Source organism: Dendrobium catenatum, unplaced genomic scaffold, assembly GCF_001605985.2.
Source record: "Dendrobium catenatum unplaced genomic scaffold, ASM160598v2 fragScaff_scaffold_535, whole genome shotgun sequence".
NCBI lineage: Eukaryota > Viridiplantae > Streptophyta > Magnoliopsida > Asparagales > Orchidaceae > Dendrobium > Dendrobium catenatum.
Window position 1 is genome coordinate 188,088 of NW_021318997.1, and position 23,525 is coordinate 211,612.

At 40.4% G+C, this 23,525-nt stretch overlaps 1 protein-coding gene across 2 annotated transcripts in view; it reads right to left on the reverse strand.

The window, feature by feature from the left end:
• Positions 1–23,525, reverse strand: part of LOC110093437 (1-(5-phosphoribosyl)-5-[(5-phosphoribosylamino)methylideneamino] imidazole-4-carboxamide isomerase, chloroplastic) — an 89,837-nt gene that overhangs the window by 55,842 nt on the left and 10,470 nt on the right. For both annotated transcript variants that reach the window (XM_028694649.1, XM_028694650.1), the window contains exon 4: positions 1,245–1,449. In XM_028694649.1, the coding sequence (XP_028550482.1) occupies positions 1,245–1,449 (205 nt within the window). The remainder of the gene's footprint in view (positions 1–1,244; positions 1,450–23,525) is intronic.

The window sequence follows — 23,525 nt, forward strand, 5'->3', positions numbered from 1 at the left end:
ATGCTCAGGTGGTTGAGTGGCTTTACCCTTAGAGATAGGATACGGAATGAGCATATACGTGAAAAGGTTGGAGCAGTTCCAGTAGAAGATAAGATTAGAGAGAGTCGCCTTAGATGGTTTGGTCACATAAAACGGCGGCCTTCCGATGACCCGGTTAGGAGAGTAGAGGTATTAGATTTGACTTATGTTAAGAAAGGTAGGGGTAGACCTAAAAAGACTTGGCTAGAAAATATTAGGAATGACCTTTATTTATTAGATTTAAACGAGAATTTGACTTTTAATAAGACACAATAGAGAAATGATTCATGTAGCCGACCCCACGTAGTGGGATAAGGCTTGATGATGTTGTTGTTGTTGTTGTGATAATTAATACTTAGTTCCCTTCTCAGCGTGAGGGGCTTGATGGTCCTTCCATTAAAATGATATTTGGATTATACCGCTGACACGACCACCACCTAGCCTAGACCTAGGTAGCTATATAACTAAACATAAAGAAGATTTCATCAAAATCTCATTCTCATGAAATACAATGTCAAATATTTAACCTAATGAATTACTTAGTGATTCATAACAACCGATGAGATATTCATGACCATGACGTTCAGCTCAAATGCATAAAGGTGCAAATATATTATCTTGAGGCAAAAAAAAATTTACTGCATGCTTCATCCGTCCTGTTTAAACCAACTTCCATGTAAGAATAACTTGACTCTCAGATATGTTTTCCTAAATCCCAAGGTATTTAGCCTCTCAAATAATTGCCCAAAAGCTCAACTCTACCTAAACCTGTGTGCTCTTAAAAAAAAAAAACATGTGTGCTCTTCCATACGCAGTTTGACGTTATGTTTTTGCTTATAAACAGAAAGACATCCTTCATTAAATGATACCTTCATTACATTATGCAACCTTTTACTAAATGATGTATTATGCTTATCTATAGGATTAATCTTCTTGATGAGGTGCACTCTCAGCGGAACACAGACAAAACCTTGTAAATTCGGCAAAACATTTACTATAGATGGCTTAACCAAAATCTCAGCTGTTAATTAGTAAGTTTTCCACAGCATTTAAAAAAGACTATGTAAATAACTAAACAAGATATTTCTTTTAATTTTCTTACGATAAAATAGCCTTTAAGCTACATTAAACGTAACTTTATTTTTTATAATATTATCAAACCCTAAAAGGGAAATTAATCCAAAACACATTGTACTTAACACGAATTATTGGGGGTGGGGTGTTACCAGGATAGGCATGTAAGGCCTCTGTGGCTCCATATTTGCTCGCTTCATCAGCACCAAGCATTATTACATGCCCGCCTCTTAGTTCATCCTGCTTGTACAAATCTGCAAACTCTGCTGCTGACTTGTCAGATTCAAAGTTGGTTATAAGAGTATTCTTTTCAGCTGAATCCTGAAGTGTGGAACCCACAATTTGCTTTACCTTGCCCTAGCAACGCCAAATGCACTTGATTGTAGAAGATAACAATAGATAAACCAGTTAAGAAAGCATTTCATTGTATTGAATACTTGAATAAAATTGAGTTTAAACTTTTCAAAAAAATCAGACTAAATTACTGAAATGGACTATACAATGAAACCAAGAGGAAGAAAAAGAATTTATAAGGGAAATCAAAAACAATTATAAAAGGTAGAGTTAGCACGCAATCATCAGAGAGAAAAAAGGTAAAAAATAGCACACGTCAGAAGAGGGTTAATGCGAATCTAATCATTACATATTCCCCAAAGTAGCGCTAGAGAGAGAAACATACGGATTTTAGAGAGAGAAATTTTCAAATTTCAGTCCCTTATTTTGAATTGGTAGTTTTTTCGGGCATGCCGGCTGGGCATCTGGCAATCTTATCCGGCGGGGATTCTTCTGCCGGAACCTACAACACAGCTCTCGTCCACTTTTGGATCGAGACTTTTCACCTAAGAATGCTCAGTTGGTTATCAAAGAACCAACTTTCGTTAAATCGATTTCACCCAAACCTGTAATTGGCAAAGGCAAGGAGATTGAAGAAAATGTGGGAACGGAAACTTCTCGACCTGCAATTATTAGCAAATCAAGTGGTTTTGAAGCTTCATCTTCAGTTGGTATGAGACTTTTTGTCAATAGGTTTGGTAATGTTGTAGCAAAAGCGGTTCCTATCTCGAAGGTAGTCACTTCAATTCAAACTAATGCGGATGATCCATCAGTTGTTTGTGGGATTGCTCAAGTTAATTCTTTGGTTGCTGAGGGCCAAGGAGTGAAGACTAATATAAGTTTGAATGGTAATGATGCTACTAACCCGTGGAATAGGCGACCTTACATAAAGGTCGATCTGTCTAAGGATGAGCCTTTTTTGACGGAAGACGGGACTACTGTGAAGCTTTATGAACCTAATGTGAAGTCTAATTCTGACCGATTATAATTCTCTATTGTGGTGAAGGTATTTGGGAAAAGTATTCAAGTTCATATGATCGTTGAAGAGCTACGTTGACAGTGGAGTCAGTTTGGTAAATTACATTTGACTTCTCTTGGATTGGGATGGGTGTTATGTTCCTTTTTTTTCAAAGGATGCAATGGAGAATATTCTGTCGGGAAGCCCTTGGTTTGTTAATTGTCACATTGTTGGTATGGATAAATGGAGTTCAGATTTCTCTCCTTCATCATTAAAAGGCTTGAGCTCTCTGGTTTGGGTTAGGATGTCCAATCTTCCTCTTTATTGTTGGGATGAAGTCAATGTAGCTAGAATTTTTTCTTTAATTGGAATACCTTTATTGATAAATGGTAATATGTTACAATGGAGTAGAAGAGAGTTTGCTAGAGTTTGTGTGCGGGTGGAGCTAGATAAGCAACTCCCATTGGGTGTTTGGGTGGAGGTTTAAATGGAAGGTTTTTTCAAAATGATAAGCATGAGAAGATCTCCTCATTTTGTTACAAATGTGGAAAAATTTGGTCACTTAATCAACTCATGTGGTAAGGAGAAGTTGGGAGGCAACGGTGAAGCTGCTGTGGAGAAGAATAAGGAGTTGGCTATTGATACTTCTTTTGATGTAGGCAAGGGGGGTCAAATCAAATCCTAAATTTTGGTTTTGACTGCTCTTGGGTTTGCTAGCTCATTAATATTTTGAGCTGAAATTTAGCTCATTATGAGCTGTTTTTTTAGTTCATTTACTGAATTAAAAAGGTAGCTCATTATGGTGGAACTTAGCCCTTTCTCTTCCTATATTTCCTCTCGGTTTCCTCTGTGTCTTCTTGGTTTCCTGTGTTGGCTGGTTCCCGTGCCTTGGCCCTTTGGTTCCCATGGATGGCTTTTTGGTTCCCGTGGCTGGCTAGCTGTTTCCTGTGCCTTGGCCCTTTGGTTCCCATGGATGGCTGCTTGGTTCCCGTGGTTGGCTGCTTGGTTTCCGTGGCTTCTCTTCTCTGTTTCCTGTACCGTATGGGGGCTGCTGTTTGGTGGCAGTTTGGGGGGGAAATTTCTTGGGATTTTCTCTGTTTTCTGTGCAATTTTCATGCAGCAGATTTGTTGCCTTTTGGCCTTCTATTTGGTGTATTTTATTCTTCCATATTCCTTAATTTAGGTGGCTGTATGGATGCCCTTTTCTTCTATAAATAGGAGATGTTTTGAGGCTTAAAAAGAGATGTTATAATGGTATTTTTGTAACTAAAAACCTGAGAGGTTTTTTCTTCCTTCTTTGGAAAAGCTTGTGAGCTTGTTCCGTGCTTCTCTTCTCCTCTAGGAAAGCTTGCGAGCTTATCCTCCCTTCGTCTCGGACTTCTTATCCTCTTCTTCTATCCGCAATTATCCACCCTACTTGTATCCTTCTTCTCAATGGATGAAATGAAGTTTTAGGTGTTTAAGGTTTTAAAAAGTTTGTAAGTGTCTTGTAAGCGTCTTTTATATTATATAAGTTTGTTTTGTCTAGTCAAAGTTCGTAAGCATCTTTATATTATAAAAAGTGTCTCTTTTTGGATATATTTGAGTCTTTCTTTTATCTAGCAAGAGTAATCTTTTGTTAGCAAAAATTTGGGGCCCTCTCCCAAATTTTTTCTTGCATCAAATTTGGTATCAGAGCAAGTTCTTATCCCGGTTTGTCGAGTAAGTCTTGGTGAGTCATAGTGTTAACCTCTGTAGAAATCACACAAAGAATGAAAGAAGCCAAATCTAGCGTATATACCTCATGTCCGATGGATCCACGATTTCTGCCAAAATCTTGCAAAAGTCCCGCTGAAATCGGCGCCGCTCTCGTCAAGTCCTCCGCTATTCCCGTGAACCTGCCTCGATTCAACGACCGCAAATGTCGTTAAATACCGAACGAAGCCAAGGCGTTGGCTCTCGGCTTTCCCACGCAACGACTCTCGCAGCTTCCCAGATCCCGTCTCCTCCCTTCGTCTCTACCCGATTCCCCCTTCTTCCCGATCAGAAGCCCCAACCTCCACGATCTTCTCTGCTCTAGCCGACCACAAGAATCAAACCAAAATCCTGAACTCCTCCACCCTGCTCCAGTCCAAACCCAAAATCTGTGCCGACATCTACAGCTGGTCGGACCTTCCACCTTCCCTGCTCAATCCGGAGAGAGAGGGAGAGAGAGAGAGAGAGAGAGAGAGAGAGAGTAGTTCTCCCTAACCTGCCATAGGCTAATTCCCTCCATCTCCTCTTCTCTACCCAAGCTCCTAGTCAAACTCCTCACCTAGTTAGTTAAAATTAATTATAAATAATTTTTATTAATTATAATTAATGATAAATAATTATCATTAATAATAATTAATTATTTTAATTATAATTAATCTAAAAAAAGATTCTTTTCTCGTGGCTTGCAACTGCTGGAAAACCCCCTATGTGCTCACGTAGCGTTGTAGGGGGGAAAACCGACGCGGCGCTTGCGGCGACATAAGAATTCTCCTTCAACGCTAGCAACGAGCCGGCAAACCCCCTACGCGCTCACGTAGCGTTGTAGGGAGGGAAACCGGTGCGGCGCTTGCGGCGATGGGGATAAAAAAATATAAATATATACATATATATTTAATAATAAGTACCCCGAACGCTCACGTAGTGCAAAGGGGGGAAATCTGTGTTTTTTTTTTAATTTGTGCTCCAAATCCTTAAACGCGCACTTAGCGGGCGGGGATTTTAAAATAAATTTGCAATCGCGGCGTCTTTTGACACATACCTGAAGCGCTCACGTAGCGTCGATGGGAAGGTTGCCTATTGATTTTTCTCCTAAATAGGGGAAACGCCGGGAGGCTGCCGAAATTTGGATCGAAGATCCAAGGACTTAAACAAAAAAAATGAGCTTGAACTTGGACTTGTTTGAACAAAATGAACTTGGTGCAAAGAACTTGAACCGAATAAGACTACAGAGGACTTTGACATCGAATTTGAACCCAAATATGCAATGAATTCAAATCCAAACTTAAACAAAATGAACTCAAATTTGAGCTCAAATGAATATGAGCTTGGTACAAGAATTCTTAATTTAGACTTGAATAATTCAGACTCAAATTCAAAAAAGTTAAGTGTGGTGGACATTAAACTTGAACAAGACTCGGACTGCAGAGGACTTAGAACATGACTCAAATCAATTGTGAACTCAACTTTAACTAGATTTTGAACTCAAAGAAGACAAATTAAACACTAATTCAAACTTGAATTGAGCATAGACCTAACTCAATTTTAAATAAATTAGTGAGACTTAGCTAATTGCATGGTAACTTGAAGATATTGAACTTAAACCATGCAATATCAAGTGGATTTTAATAATAAACTATGCTCAGTTTGAAATAGATTATCCATGAGAATTCAAGGCAAACTATGGCACAAAGAACTTAAATGAATGTAGAAGACTCGTACTGAGTTTTGAACTCATGCATGAATGGAATTTGGACTCAAACACATACAAAAAAAATAGAACTCGAGTCTTATAGAAGGAAACTCCATCTCTATCACCAACAACGATCCAACTCGAAGAAGATACATCAAAGAAAAAGATCAAACTCAAATGAACTACAAGGGAGCTTGGATTTGAATGTGATATGGTGGCTCGAACATTCAATCAAATCAAATCTTAAATGGGAATGAACAACACTCATATATAAGCATATATTAAGGCATCCCTACAATCTACTAAAAGCCAAGATGCTTTCACAACCAGCAAATCAAATACCTAGCAGGTATCTAAATCTCCTACAAGCAAGAGATTGTTGCTAAACAAAGTTCCAAACATAATTTACTTGGAAGAATCAATCAATAATAAACCAGGAATTGAATTCAACCTTGAAGCGACGAGCAGAAGATCTAAATGAAGATGTCAAAAGTTATAATCATTCAAATGCATCCAAAAGAACATCTTATGAACCATATAAAGATAATGAAAGTTGATGTGTATATCAATCATATGAGCAAATATGATTGTCCTCTTGCAAATAAAAGAAATTGGTACACATGATAGTGGGTTCGTAACCAAGCATTACCACGGATGATCCAAAGTTTATCATACATGTTGCAAGTATAATGCGATCTTTAAGTAAAGAAGGTCATGGGAGAAAGAGCTTGATCTTCATGCAAGAAAGTATGATAGCTTTTACTACATCTATATACAAACACTAATGAAAGATCATAGATGTTAGAAGGAATTATAGTGTACCCACAAGTGACTGTAAAAGGTTCATCATGCACATAGTGATCCATCTACAAGCATCTACGATCAAAAGCAGGAGATTCGTTAGTGCACTATGATCCACCTGCAGAAAGCAACAGTCGTGCACTACAGTCTACCTGTATGAAGCAGCAAACAATTATATTCAGAAGCTGCTACGTCACGCCACCGGATCCGCAACTTCTATGCAAGCGGACAGAAGGCGTTTACAAATATTTTTAGAATATCCCTGCAAGTGCACCGTAGTTTGTATGCACATAGGTACACAAGGGGTAAATATAATCTGAAACCCGCATGGGCCCCGACGAGCGTGTTATTGATACACACGTGACGTCTAGGGATGCTGCACGGGTTATTAAATTTGAACCCGATCCTTCTAAATAGATAAAAGGAGTTGACAGGATTCAACTATAAAATGCCCTCAAACACCCGCATGGGCCCCGGCGAACATGTTATTTGGTACTCATGTGATGTCTAGGGATGTTGCGCGGGTCAATAAGGAAATTCTTGTTCGAACCCGATCCTTCAATACGGATCAATATGAATCGACAGGTTCGAACCTTCAAACAAATACACGGTTGTGGTGACCAGTGTATTTGTTTTAATACATTCATATTAAGCCTTCAAGGCCTATAATCAAGAGAAATCACTAATAAAAGCATAAAACCCATGAAACCTGATCCTCTGTCGACCAGTTGACAGAGTCGACAAGGTTATGACCTGAGGCCCTCTGAACCGAGTGGTTTTGCCGCTAAATGGCACCACGAAATACCGGTTATGACCAGAGCTAAAAAGCTCCTCAGTGGCATCAAATCCTTGAGATATGAATCAATAGGATATGATCGATAGGGCACAAAGCCCTCTGTTAGCTAAGGTGGATTCAAATTTGTCTCCTTAGACAAATATTTACCCCAGGTCTACAAGGCCCCCTTGCACGAAGCAACCCATGGCTGCCGACAAGGATCCTTCTATCAGGTTGGGTCGACTACCTCCTCTGACTAAGTAGACCAGGGACCAAGATGGCCCGGACGACGGAATCATGGGATCTTGATCGGGTCTATCATCCATTCCCCCACCATCCGCTTTAAGTGCAAGATGGTGAAATTTCCATTTTTAAATATCAATCATTCAAATTCCCAAATTTCCAAACCTCTAAACACCTCAAATCTCAATATCCATGCTGCTACTATATGTCAGATAACACGTATTCTCGACGTATTTGATCGACAACTAGCCTTAATCGAAAGTTCTCTCTCGCTATAGGGAGGGGTAATTAACTATAGGGGCTTACGCCTACAGGAAACCAGAACTCATATCATAAAATCCTCGCAAAATGAGGCGAAATCTCTGGATAGTGTCTTATCTACAAACCCATCTGCCTTCCAAAATTTATCCCGGAACTAATGTGTTAAAACTCCCTCGCAAAAGAAAAAGCAAAGTAACAGCGCGGCGGGGAGGCTGGGGTCAAATTTTTGGAGCCCACAGATTTCTGGCGACTCTGCTGGGGATTGGTTTCTCTTTCCATCTTTGTCTAGTCATCTCAGAGCTATAGTAGTAGCAAAAAATCAATTTGAGCTTAAAACACAGAACTCTTTCAAAATGATCATTCAAAAAAATTATTCTAAAGAATGATCGTTCAAAAAAAATTTCATTGAGATAACATATTTAGCAGTATTTTAGATTTATATTATTTGAATTGCTCGCTAATGTTATCTGCTTTTGTTTTTGTGTTCTGCACAAGTCTCTGCATTTTAAAAGTGTGGGGTAATGTATCAGATTCTGATTACTAACCCTAACCTTTCATTTATGCAGATGGATTTACAGAACACCCTGATGACCGTTCAACTAGGACGAGGAGCCAGGATTCAGCTAGCAAATGTTTTTATTGAGACTGAAAATACTTGAGCTATCATCCAGTTTGGTAGTATTGATTTTCCTGTTGTTGTTGCAAGAACTACTGAAACTCCTATCCGTCATGCGCATCTGCTAGCGCCGCGACCTACTGCTTAAAATCCTTGTGGTATGATTTCTGGGTTTGAGATGCTGTCGCAGCTTGAAACCCCAGCCACCAGAAGAATTATGAATGGTGGAAGAGTTTCCGTGGTGACTGTCAACACCACTACTCTGTCAACCAAGTTATCTGCACCTGGAAAGTACGATGCTGAGGCCTCCTCATCTGGAGGAAGGCCTACAAGGAGACAGAGAAGAAAGATAAATGCTAAACTCCGAGCTCAGCAGCAACTGGTGCCGGTCCACTCTTCAAAACCTTCCTTCCCAAAGAGTCTGAAGCTACCATTCCACTCCGGAATGGGTTTGCAAATCTGAAATGGGTTAAGAGAAATAGCTTCACTGGTGAGCTAAAAAAGTCCTTCTGGAAGCAATGACATGAGGTCCCATCCCCTCCAAGGAGAAATGAACCTGAGACCTTATCAGCCCGCGTGTACAGAGTTTTGAAGACCGTGAAGGAAAAAGGGCTGAAAAAGAAGAAGTTCCAGGAGAACTCCGCCAAGAGAACGCCTATTTATCATGGTGGAGAGAAAGGAAAGAAAGTATACCCTGCGCGAAGAACATCAGGGAGTGACACTTGAACCATATATTCAGGGATCCGCCGCCGAAAGGTCCCGGCGGAAAGGAAAGCAAATCTGGAGGCCAAGACCTCGTAGAGAAAAAAGAAAAGAAAGAAGAACTGATCTGGACGTGACATCCGGTACGGCTTCCCGGAGATCCGCCACCATCTACAAAGAACGTCAAAAATTGGTCCTACTCCAATACTCAAGGCATTATACATATCTTCAATACTTATCACAATCAAATGCCAATTACCCACTTATAACTTCAATAGATCAGTAATACCGGACAAGGAATAAGATACAGAACAAGTTAATGCAAGACAAGATAACAAATGATTTCACACCCAGGAAGGCAATAACTCCATCAGGCCGATAGGATTAGATGGTATTCAATACTCAGGTTGAGCTATCCTTCAACTCCATTGTATTGTCGGTGCTTACGAGCACCAGCAAGTTACTCAACTCTGATTATAAATACCTAGGACGGGCACTTACTAATTGGACAATATTCTTACGCTACTTACCAGCACTGATACCATAATTTATTCTAGTAGACCCGGTAAAGCCAATTAGGGCGGGATAAGAATTACTAACTACATCCGGTAACCCATGATTAGTACCATGATAGAGCGATTGCTAAGCCGATACTAAGACTAATAATTAACTTATTACAACTAGGAAGGGATAATTGGTACAGAATTATTAGGATAAATGCTGGGATACACCAGCAATGAGAGACTAACACAGATTCATTATAAGAATAATATTATACTCTAGGCCCATTCAATTATTGAAGTATATTTATAAATACAATGGGGGACCAGGAATTAGTACAAATAACACTAAGCCAATACTAGGAATTACTTCTTATTTTATGATTTCAAATACAGGTTATGACTCAGAATAGATTATTTGGGCTGGGAGAGATGCCGATACAATCTCCAAACGGTAGACACCTTAGAGAATCCTCCAGGGGATCCCGTCGCTTGTTATCCCCTCCAAAAGAAGAAACCAACTTTGACCGCAGTCCACTGGTTGAAGAAGTCCCCTTGCCTAACCAAGAACCGGAAATCCAGTGGCGTCGCCGCTCGGAGATCCGAGTACTAGAAGAAGAAGGAAATATGGAAGGGAGAGACAACATTGAAGAAGAAGAATTCCTTGAAGGCGATGAAAATATTGAAAAAAATATTGTTCAATTTATGGAAGAAAATTTAGAATAAGAAATACAAAAAATAAATAACGCCTTGGATATGAAAGTGGTCTATATGGTGACACATATAAGCATCAATGATGGCGCCAATTATGATGATGATGAAGATGAAGAGCGTTGGCAACCGCCACCCAGGCAAGTATATCATCGTCATTGTAGAGAGGGATCCACCAGCGGCAGAGGTGGTCATTCTCAAGAAGAAGAAGAAGCAGAGGAAGTGAAAGAAAACCCCCTTGATGATGAAAATGTCACTCGCCAACATAAGAAGGCAGATGAGACGACAAATGAGAGTCAAAGACAGGGAAATCTCTCAGTTGAATGAGAAGATGACTGAGATGATGGCTCAGATGGGGGCAATGATGCAGATGATGCAAAGAACTGCCGCTGTTGCTACTATGCCTGATCCTCATGCCGATCCTCCAAACTTCCAAATGCCTCAGGTCTCAGGAATATGAGGTATTCCTGAAAGTAGTCACGAGGCCATAATATTGTCCGCCAGCCCACCCCACAAAATGTTGCAAGTAATTCTGAACTAGTGACTACTGCACAGTTCGAAGGGATTATCACAGAAAAGATCAAGGCTACTATAGTCGTTGATCAAGCAGAAAAGTTAATGGGCAAGGGTCGTCCGTATCTTGCTGAATATGACCAAGTGTCGTATCCGAAAGGATATTCGGTCCCAAAGTTCAACACTTTCAACGGTAATAACAACTCCAGGCAGCACCTGGCACAGTTTAAAGCCACCTGCGGGAACACGGGAGGCAATGACGCCCTACTCTTCCGACAGTTCGTTAGCAGTTTGGCAGCAACTACATTTGAATGGTATGCTGAACTATCAAACGATTCTGTGAAGACCTTTGCATAATTAGAATCTATGTTCGTGAAGAAGTTTGCTAGCGCAACGGAGAAACTAACGATCGCTAACCTTGCTCTGGATAAAAGAAAAAGGAATCAGTGACTAAATACATCACTCGTTGGCGCAACTTAAGTATGAAATGTGAGCAGCAACTTGAAGAAGAGCATGCCGTACAGTTGTTAATGGGAAACATTGATGACAAGATGCAACCCTTCCTGTGCATGGCTACAATCAACATATTTCAAGACTTGCTAGGCAGAATGGCCAAGTTTGAGAAACTGATCTTGTTCAGATCAGAAAATCACTCTGATAAGCCCAAAAAGGCTAAGGCCCCAGGTGCTAGAAGGGGTGAAGCTGACTCTACATTCTTCTTCATAACCAATAAAGAAAAGCATGTGATTTATAATGTAGATAAGGGCAAGCAACCAATGCAGTATGAGGAAAAGCCCAAGCAGGCCTACAACTCTAACCCCCAACCAAGGCTCATACTAGGGGGAAATGATAGGCCACGTACATTCCAAGTCAGAGAAGAACGTCCGAAACAGGCAATAGGAACTGGTGATAGAATGTTCCCATCTCTCAAAGACAAGATGAATAAATAATATTCATTTAAAAGAGAGAGCGTCGCCAAGTTGTTTCAACAAGCAGTGAAGCAGGGCTTAGAACTGCCAGAATCCAAGAGGCCCGAGGAGTCGAAACATACGAACAACCCAAATTATTGCCCATACCATCGGGTAGTCAACCATCCTATTGAAGATTATTATGTTTTTAAGGATTGGCTCGAAAAAAAAATACCGGAAGGGAGAGATCACATTATCATATAATGTGTTGACCAATACCAGAAAAGAATCAACTCGGGTGGTCACGTCCTCTTCCGTACCCCCGACTGAAGAAAGAAGAAATGAAAAGAAGCCAGCTCAAGAAGAACAATGGGAGACTGCGGTCTCTAAGAAAACTATGAAAATGTCGAAACAGCTCGAAGGAGTTCCGGGGGTGAAGTGGAAATCTTCTACGGAGCTAGTATTAAATTTGAAAGCTCTACATGTGACACGAGCTTCTACTTCAAAATAATTTCCCAACCAAGCTGGTTCTTCAAAGACTGGAAAGATGAAATCATCCAAGAAGAAGACCAAGTTGAAGAAGCCCAAGGAGAAGATAACTACAACTCAAAGGGTTATTGACAATCTGGATGAATACTACCAGACTGTGAGGCGACCTATTAGGCTCGCCGACATCATGGCAGAGCTTAAAATAGATGAAGCTGAAGAAGATGATGAGAATTCTCTTACAACAGAAGTATGTCGGGTCATCTCGGTAACACCAAGTACTCCTATACGAGAAGAATACATTGAAGAAGTACCCTCTGCACCATGTATGATGGTGTTTCCAATGGATTATAATACGAAGAAGGATCTGTACTTTCCAGAGGAAGATGGGTCGGACCCCGACATAACCTCACATATGGGACATATAAATCTGGATGGTGATTCTGAATCAACAGATAAATCCCTGGATGCAACAATGGCTGACTCTGAAGAAAATATCCCAATAAAGGGGCTTAAACTAGAGGAGGTCGATCAAGTGCAACTAAGGAGTGGTAAAATACTGTCACCCCCACCAAAGAAAGGAATTTCTAATAAGGATAAGGGGAAATAGATAATCATCAATGATGATATTATCCCTAAAGATCCCAAGAAAAAGAATACTTCAGCCACCGGGGTAGATTATAATGTCTTATCCCATCTGAGAAAAATTCCGGCACAACTCAGCATATATGATGCTATTATAATGTCTAAAGACCTTCGGGAGACTTTGATTCAGACTCTCAAAGACCCCGAAAGGTACGAAGCATATTTTGCTGAGGGTAATATGACAGAGGTCCTACAAACTCGTAATGAGATGTTCATTACTTTTTCTGAAGAGGATAAGATGCTTGGAACGGCAGATCATAATCGCCCTCTGTATGTTACTGCAGAAAGTGATGGGATGGTGATTAGTCGAATCCTGATCGATCCAGGATCATTCATAAATCTAATGAGCTTAAAAGCACTTAGACCATTATGCCTCGATGTGGAGCATCTTGGGTCAGATAAGCTAATGGTGCATGGCTTTAATGAGAAGGGGCAAAAGACCCTAGGATCGTTTACACTCTCCCTCACATTTGGAGAGCTTCATACAGATGCCAAATTTCATGTGATTGATGTAGATATTGCTTTTAAAGCACTCCTTGGCCGCCCCTGGTTGCATGAGTACAGCATCATCCCATCAACACTACACCAATGCATGAAGTACCTCAGGGATGGAGAAAAATTCATAATCTCTGTTGATATCCAACCCTTTGCAGTTCATAAAGTGAAGACATATGATGATGCTAAATACTTCATCCCAAAGAAGTTGAAATCATCAAGCTCTCTTGAGGTACAAGCATCGGAACCAAAAACTGCAAAGCGATCTAAACAAGAAACCAACAAGAAGCAGGTGGGGATAAAGAATGCAACGCCAACTCTTCCCAATGCATCAACCACTCAAAAGAAAGAAAATGCATATCTCATTTAGGGAGTGACACAGATGAAAGTGATGCCACCCCTACAAAATCCAAGAGGATACGTCAGTCAACGACCAAAAGTAGTATAGAGGTCGAATATTTAAATGATGATTATGACTACGACTCTATTTATATGAATACGGTGCAGGGTGTATTCTCCAGACGGATAGGCACCTATCAATCTCAGATAGCGTACTCGTAATCACACGTGTTCCCTTGCAACACTTCAAAGAAGTCATCCCACGAGAGGTGCATAATATTGAAGAACTCGTGATATTCTATGTGCCTCCCCCAAAAGAAAATAATGGACCAGCGAGTCTGTTTTATTCAATAGAGAGACTCGAAGAAGAGATAAATCGAGATTGGTTTCATACACTCATTGATTTCGGGGAATTAGTACCTACGAGGCTTTCCAGGTACAATACCAGAAATATTCAAAGAATGTTGCGAAAGCGAGGTAAAACTAATTCCTCCAAACAGCAAGTCCGTTTCTGCTTGAGCCTCTGGTAGACCTGTCAATATTTGATCCGACCAGAAAACCCGATCCGAACCCGACCTGCCGAAGCGGGTCGGGTTCGGGTTTCGAAAAACGACCCGTTTATAAAACCGGGTCGGGTTGACCCGAACCTAAATAAAGTCGGGTCGTGTTCGACCCGTAACCCGAAATTGACAGATCTAGCCTCTGGTATCAAAGAAATCCCCACTCAATAAAGAAGATGGATATTTTAGTGAAAAATGGTCTAAGATTTATTGTACGTAAGTACCTCAGAAACGAGATTTACCGAGCAATCAAATGCGGGGAAATTAAATCAGATGATGATGGTGATGAGGAGGCGTACGAAGTTGATGATTACGATGAGCAACCTGTAGAAGCCGAACCTGCACCAGAAGAGCTTGAAGATGGTGGACAAGTAGCCACTATGGATGAACTAGAAGAGGTCAACTTGGGAACTGAGGAAGACCCTCGCCCAACCTTCATTAGTTCTCTCCTAGCCGAAGAACAAATAAAAGAAATAAAGCAACTTCTTTGTGAATTCAGGGATTGTTTTTCCTGGACATATGCTGAGATGCCCGGCTCATCCCCTGATGTGGCATTTCACAGATTGGCCATCAAATCAAATGCAGCACCTATCAAACAAGCTCCAAGGAGAATGAGATTGGAGATTGGAGATTGGAGATTGAAGAGCAGGTGATTCCTGAGACGAAGATGCTAATAGATGCAGGATTTATTCGTGAAGAAAATATGCCGATTGGATCGCAAATATCATCCCAGTGAAGAAGAAGAACGGACAGATTCGTATCTGTATCGACTTTCGGGACCTTAACAAGGCGTACCCGAAAGACAACTTTCCGCTCCCAGTATCAGAACTTCTAGTTGATAATACTTCCAACTATGATATATTCTCTTTTATGGACGAGTCGTTAAGCTACAAATAAATCAAAATTGGGCCTAATGATGAAAAGCACACATCATTCAGAACGTCCATCGGCATATTCTGCTACACAGTCATGCCCTTTGGCCTGAAGAATGCTTGTGCCACCTACCAGCAGGCGATGACTCACATATTTGATGATTTGATACATCAGAAGGTCGAGTGTTATGTAGATGACCATGTTGTTAAAAGCCTTGGCCGAAAAGATCACTTAAAAGATCTCAGAATTGTATTTGAATGGATCAGAAAGTATGATCTAAAAATGAATCCCCTCAAGTGCGCTTTCGGGGTCTCCTCTGGCAAGTTTCTGGGGTATGTTGTTCGTCATCGAGGAATCGAAGTCGACCCCAATAAAATCAAGGCAATTATGGAAATGCCACCTCCAAAGAAACTTCGACAACTCCGCTCCTTGCAAGGACAATTGGCTTTCATTCGAAGATTCATATCGAATCTATCGGGTAGATGCCAGCCATTCTCCAAATTAATAAAGAAAGATGTTCGTTTCAAATGGGATGAGGAGTGTCAGGAAGCATTTGACAATATCAAAAGATACTTGTTAAATCCGCCTATTCTCGCAGCGCCAATTCCGGAGAAGCCTCTTATACTGTACACAGCAGCACTGGATGAGTCCCTCGGAACATTATTGGCCCTGAATAATGAAGAAGGAAAGGAAAACGCACTCTACTACATCAGCCAGAGATTGATCAGAGCATAAGTAAAATATTCCTCGATTGAAAAGCATTGTCTGGCGCTTATTTTTGCAGTTCAGAAACTCTGTCACTACATGTTATCCCATAATATCACCTTGATATCAAAGATTGATCCGCTGAAATTCTTGATGACAAGACCAGCATTGACAGGTCGCCTGGCCAAATGGGCAGTGTTATTACTGCAGTTTTATATCATATACATGCCACAAAAGGCGGTGAAAGGTCAAGCCTTGGCAGACTTCCTCGCCGCATATCCAATCCCGGCAGATTCTCCGCTAAATGACGATTTGCCCGATGAGCAGATTATGCAGGTCGATGAAGAAAACAAATCACAATTCTGTGAAATGTACTTTGACGGTGCATCATATATTAGACTTGCCCGACCTCCAAATATTGCAAGGGCCCGAGCCGGCATTGGTCTTATTTTCGTTAGACCTGTCAAAAACGGGTCACGGGTCGGGTTCGGGTCCAACCCGAAATTGACCCGACACTGTTCAACCCGACCCGACCCGACCCGTTTTTGCAAACGGGTCGGTTTTCCGAACCCGAACCCGACCCGCTTTGGGTATATTTAATTAAAATTTTTTTATTTAATTCATTTTATTTAAATTTAAATCAAATTAAGGGTAGAATTACTTCAATTAATTTAAAATAAATCAAGATTAATTTAATTTGGGCAATAATATTTATAATTTTTTGAAATATTATTTACTTATTTCATAAAAATTCATTAAAATCCTCCAAAATTAATTAAAAACGGGTCAAACCGGGTCGATTTCGGGTTTCCGGGTCAACTCGAACCCGACCCGGTTTTACAAACGGGTCGAAATCTCTAACCCGAACCCGACCCGGTTCGGGTTCGGGTCGGGTTTTCGGGTCGGGTCCAATATTGACAGGTCTAATTTTCGTAGCACCTGAGGGAGATAATGAGGTTCTCGTTCAGTTTGATTGAACCTCGTACCAACAATGAAGCTGAGTATAAAGCTCTAATAGCAGGATTGGAGATTGCGATCGATGTCAGAATCCAACATCTTCAAATCTTTGGTGATTCTCAGCTCATGATAAATCAGGTCCTCGGTATTTACAAAGTTGGCAAAATTGAATTGGTCCATTACCATCGGCGAGCCCTCGAGCTTTTAAAGCAAGTATCAAATATTGAAATAGCTCGAGTTCCTCAAGGACAAAATGTCAAAGCAGATTGTCTGTCCAAATTAGCCAAAGAAATGATGAATATCAATGAGGAGATGTTTATATTCATTGGAGTTCACATTTGAAGGGTCTTGGAGCCCGCTCTATTAAAATTCTCAATGGCGGAGGGAATTTCAGATCAAATAAGCAGGGTAAAACCCCAGTTGACCCTCAACCTCTCCATCAGATCATTATGAAAAATTATTCAAAAGAATACCATATGGCCAAGAGATATAAAGCTAGTCAAACTTCAGAATCATGATGGCATTGTTTAGATATTGAAGTCGAAAATGATTATAGGCAGTCATTCATTGACTACTTCAAAGAAAACAAACTTCCAACAACAAAGTCTATGGCCGCACAAATCCAAAAAAGGGCGTTGCGATACGCATTTGTCAATGACACATTGTACAGACGAACTTTTGATTAAATGTGACTAAGATGCGTAGGGACCAAGGAAGTTGATAAAGTGGTAGTAGAAGTCCACGAAGGGCTTTGCAGAGCACACCAGTTAGGTCCCAAGATGGCCGTTAAAATCAAGAGAATGGGTTATTATTAGCCGACAATGGTCAGAGATTGTATTGACCACGCAAAAAGGTGCCACGAGTGTCAAATCTACGGTGATGTTATACATCAGCCTCCAAATCCTTTGCACCCAACAATTGCATCCTGGCCATTTGAATGCTGGGGCACAGATATAATCGGCCCAATAGATCCGCCGTCATCAGCAGGACACCGCTTTATTCTAGCAGCAACAGACTACTTCTCAAAGTAGGCAGAAGTGGCTCCATTCAAAGAAGTTACATCCGAACATGTAATCAACTTCTTCACCCACAACATTGTCTACATATTTGGTGTACCACGCCGCATAATCTCAGATAATGGTACTCCATTCAATAGTACAAAAATCCACAAGTTCGTTGATAGGCACAAAATCGATTGGCGGTATTCATTCATATACAATCCAAGGGAAAATGGATTGGCAGAAGCCTTCAATAAGACGTTGGTGAAATTGTTGAAGAAGATTCTCACCAAAAATAAAAGGGAGTGGCATACAAAGATGGCAGAAGCATTATGGGCGTATCGTACAATCTACAAAACACCAACCAAAGCCACTCCTTACTCTCTAGTGTTTGGTGTTGAAGCTGTATTACCATTGGAGATTGAACTACCGTCACTCCGGGTAGCAATCCAGAACGACCTCACTCAAGAATAGAATGCTTGCCTAAGAATGAAAGAGCTCGACGCACTTGATGAACTCAGATTACAAGCTCAACAAAACCTAGAAATCTACCGAGGAAGAATGGCAAAATCATTCGATCGTATGGTGCGTCCTCGGGCATTTCAAGAAGGGGAATTGGTTCTGGTGCTGAAAAGGCCAATCATCCCATACCGAAAAATCGGTAGCAAATTCATATCCAACTGGAAAGGCCCCTTTGTCATCGAGAAGGTGTACCAAGGACGAGCATATCAGTTGATCGATCTGGACGGTCAGAGACCTATGCCACCTATCAACGGTCGATATTTAAAAAAGTATCATGCATGAAAATTCCATGACTAATATACTTTGTGATGATCAAAGTTTTATATACATATTTATCAGTGCATGTTTACATCTATATTTTGAAATTCTCCTGTATAGTAAGAATGCATTTCAAAATCCCCCATCAGACTGGGGGCATTTTAATTTTTTATTCGGGTCGACATCGCGCCATATGCCGAGATCCCCGAATAAATATTTAAAATCTCAAAGATACAAAGCCTATCCAAAATGTCCGAATGAGACAGGTGACATTTTAAATATTCATTTGGGTCAACATCGTGCTACAAGCTGAGATCCCCAAATGAATATTTAAAATCTCAAAATTTCAAATTTATTCTGTTCTAGAATGCCCCTGTGACACGGGCATTTTAAATATTTATTCAGGTCGACATCGCGCTCCATGTCTAGATCCTCGAATAAATATTTAAAATTATCAATACAAATGTTCTTTTATGCTAAAGAATACAAATGCTTATTTTCCAAAATATATGCAGGTGATCTTTTAAAAGTTCAAGGCATCACCTTCTCCAACGTACAAAGATTCAAAAGTCAAAAAAGTGACTTTTGTGGCTACACACTCCTACAAAATTAAGCTGAAGAAGCTTGCAGTCTTTCGACAGTCTGAATCTTAAGGTTCGAATGGGTGTAACAGGTCGGATACAATACGCTCAAATATGGTCGGATCACTGGCAGCTCCGTCTACTCAACAAGCCATAAGAAAGGTCGTAGTAACGGAAACCCCACTTCGTCAATCCATCAGGAGGGACTATAGGAAGGATGAAGGCAAATTTGCTCGACTAGTTCAATTGATCGTACTCTACAAAATTCTCCTAAATGACCGGAGAATCAAAGTTCCGGTGGGAAGGAGGGATCTCGAGCAACTATCGAAAGTTCGTAGGCTCCAATCCTTCAACCACCAAGGAGAACTCCAAATCCACCAACTTCAATAAAATCAGCATTGGGAAGCGCGTTTCCCATATCTCAAGTCTGAAGCCTGAATGGGTGTAAGAGGTTGTATCCAACAAGCCAAAATATGGCTGGATCGCTGACAGCTCCATCTACTTAACAAGTCATAAAAAGGCCATAGTAGAGGAACCCCCAGCTCAGCAAACAGAGGACAAATAGCTATCTAATTCTAGCTCTCCCAATCTAATGAACTCAAGTGATTCAGATTAAAATCTTCTCAAGTGGTTAAGGATCAAGATACTACTTACGTTCGGTATTATCAGCTAAATCCAGAACCTACAAATCCTTCAATAAATCCGTAAAGCACAAAGCGAGGAATGAAGGAATTTTTTTTCAACAAGTCCGTCAAAACATAAAGTAAATGACTGAAGAAAATTATCCCAAAGTTCACACAAAGCCCAAGACTAAACTAAGTGGATTCTGTCATCAACTAGTCCGTTATGCACAAAGCTCTGGACCGATGACTTTTCGACATCGGCCTAACACAAATCTAAGGGTTTCGGTCACCGGCATCTACTACTTCAACAAGCCCGCCAAAGCAAAAAGCATGGGGTCGAAGGTATAAAAATCACCTGACAATTTAATAAAGACAAATCAGGGAATTATCCATCAATGTCCACAGCACAAAGTACAGGACAAAAGAAATCAGTACCTTAACCATCTATTGATACATCGAAAAGATCTATGGAGAAAGAAAATCTTAGTATGACATCCAAGCGAATTTTTGGAGATCCACCAAATAAAAGCCCTAGTGTGACATCCAAACAAACTTTTGGAGATCTACTAAATGAAAATCATAGTGTGACATCCAAGTAAACTTTTGGAGATCCACTAAATGAAAGCCTCTATGTGACATCTAGAGCAAATACCTAGAGATCCATAGAGTCAATCAGCATACAACAAATGTGATTCGCTTTAGACTCGAACCATATTTGTTGGGGGATGGGGGGCATTTGTTAACCTCTGTAAAAATCACACAAAGAATGAAATAAGCCAAATCTAACGTATATACCTCATGTCCAATGGATCCATGATTTCTGCCAAAATCTTGCTGAAATCCTGCTAAATTTGGCACCGCTCTCATCAAGTCCTCCGTTATTCCCGTGAACCTGCCTCGATTGAACAACCGCAGATGTCGTTAAATACCAAACGAAGCCAAGGCGTTGGCCCTCGGTTTTCCCACGCAACGACTCTCGCAGCTTCCCAGATCCCGCTCCTCCCTTCGTCTCTGCCCGATTCCCCCTAGCCGATCAAAAGCCCCAACCTCCATGATCTTCTCTGCTCTAGCCGACCACAAGAATTAAACTAAAATCCTGAAATCCTCCACCCTGCTCTAGTCTGAACCCAAAATCTGTGCCAACCGCTACCGCTGGCCGGACCTTCCACCTTCCGACCTGCTCAATCCATGTATATATATATGGAGAGAGAGAGAGAGAGAGAGAGAGAGAGAGCATTAATTATCATTAAGTATAATTAATTATTCTAATCATAATTAATTAATTATAATTATAATTATTTATTATAAATTGATTATAATTTATATATGGTTAGTTAATATTAATTATAATTAATCTTTATTAATTATAATTAATGATAAATAACTATCATTAATAATAATTAATTATTTTAATTATAATTAATCTAAAAAATATATTCTTTTCTCGTGGCTTGCAACGGGTCGGCAAACCCCCTATGTTCTCACGTAGCGTTGTAGGGAGGAAAACCGGCGTGGCGCTTGCGGCGACTTAAGAATTCTCCTTCAATGCTAGCAACGAGCCAGCAAACCCCCTACGCGCTCACGTAGCGTTATGGGGAGGGAAACCGGTGCGACGCTTGCAGCGAGGAGGATAAAAAATATAAATAAATACATATATATTTAATAATAAGTACCCCCAAGCGCTTACGTAGTACAGAGGAGGGAAATCTATGTTTCTTTTAACTTGTGCTCCAAACCCTTAAACGCTCACGTAGCGGGTAAGGATTTTAAAATAAATTTGCAACCGCGGTGTCTTTTGACACCAACCTGAAGCGGTCACGTAGCGTCGAGGGGAAGGTTGCCTCTTAGGTTTTCTCCTAAATGGGGGAGACGCTGGGAGACTGCCAAACTTTGGATCGAAGATCGGGAGACTGCCAAACTTTGGATTGAAGATCCAAGGACTTGAACAAAAAAATGCGCTTGAACTTGAACTTATTTGAACAAAATGAACTTGATGCAAAGAACTTGAACCAAACAAGACTATAGAGGACTGACATCGAATTTTAACCCAAATATGCAATGAATTCAAATCCAAACTTAAATAAAATGAACTTAAATTTGAACTCAAATGACCATGAGCTTGGTACAAGAAGTCTTAATTTAGACTTGAACAATTCAAACTCAAATTCAAATGAGTTAAGTGTGGTGGACATTAAACTTGAACAAGACTCGGACTGCAAATGACTTAGAACATGACTCAAATCAATTGTGAACTCAACTTTAACTAGATTTTGAACTCAAATAAGATAAATTAAACACTAATTCAAACTTGAATTGAGCATAGACCTAACTCAATTTTAAATAAATTAGTGAGACTTGAGCTAATTGCATGGGAACTTGAAGATATTGAACTTAAACCATGCAATATCAAGTGGGTTTTGATAATGAACTATGCTTAGTTTGAAATAGATGATCCATGAGAATTCAAGTCAAACTATGGCACAAAGAACTTAAATGAATGTAGAAGACTCATACTGAGATTTAAACTCAAGCATGAATGGAATTTAGACTCAAACACATACAAAAAAATAGAACTTGAGTCTTATAGAAGGAAACGCCTCCATCTCTATCACCAACAACGATCCAACTCGAAGAAGATACATCAAAGAAAAAGATCAAACTCAAATGAACTACAAGAGAGCTTGGATTTGAATGTGATATGGTGGCTCGAACATTCAATCAAATCAAATCTTAAATGGGAATGAAAAACACTCATATATAAGCAAATATTGAGGCATCCCTACAATCTACTAGATGCCAAGATGCTTTTACAACAAGCAAATCAAATGGGAATGAAACCCGCATGGGCCCCGGCTAGCGTGTTATTGTTACACACGTGCGTCTAGGGATGCTGCGTGGGTTATTAAATTTGAACTCGATCCTTCTAAGTAGATAAAAGGAGTTGACAGAGTTCAACTATAAAATGCCCTCAAACACCAGCATGGGCCCGACGAACATGTTATTGGTACACATACACATGTGACGTCTATGGATGCTGTGCGGGTTAATAAGTGAATTTTAGTTCGAACCCGATCCTTTTATACGAATCAGGACTACCCAGACTAGGCATGGAGTGCATAAGCGGTTCTTAGTAAAATGGAGTGGACGTCCTTTGACTGATTGTACTTGGATTGAAGCTGTGGAACTTCAATCTCGTCATCCTAATATCTAACAACGCATTAGTGTAGCATTCTCATCAATAGATGAAATTCTTCCACCTGGGGGAATTGATGCATTCAAATGATCATTTTTTCATGTTATTGTAATTTTTTAAGTTTTGTTTTTTTTTTACCCAATGATGAAAGGAAACCGATGAAGATGTGTGGTTTAGGTGCTCTTGGACATATTTTTCCTTTAGTGTGCTAGCTTCTTGGGTGCTTTGTGCTTGGGCTGACTTGGGTTTGTTGGGGGGCAGCTGAGCTGATGCTTGGCTTTGGCTGTTCGGTTCCAGCTCCCTGGCTTTCAGGGTTTCCTTTGATGTGGTTGTTCGATTCCTGCTCCCTGACTTTCCCGGCTCCCTTTATTGTGGTTGTTTGGTTCCTGCTCCATGGCTTTCCTAGTTCTCTTTGTTGTGGTTTTTTGGTTCCTTCTCCCTGGTTTTCCCAAT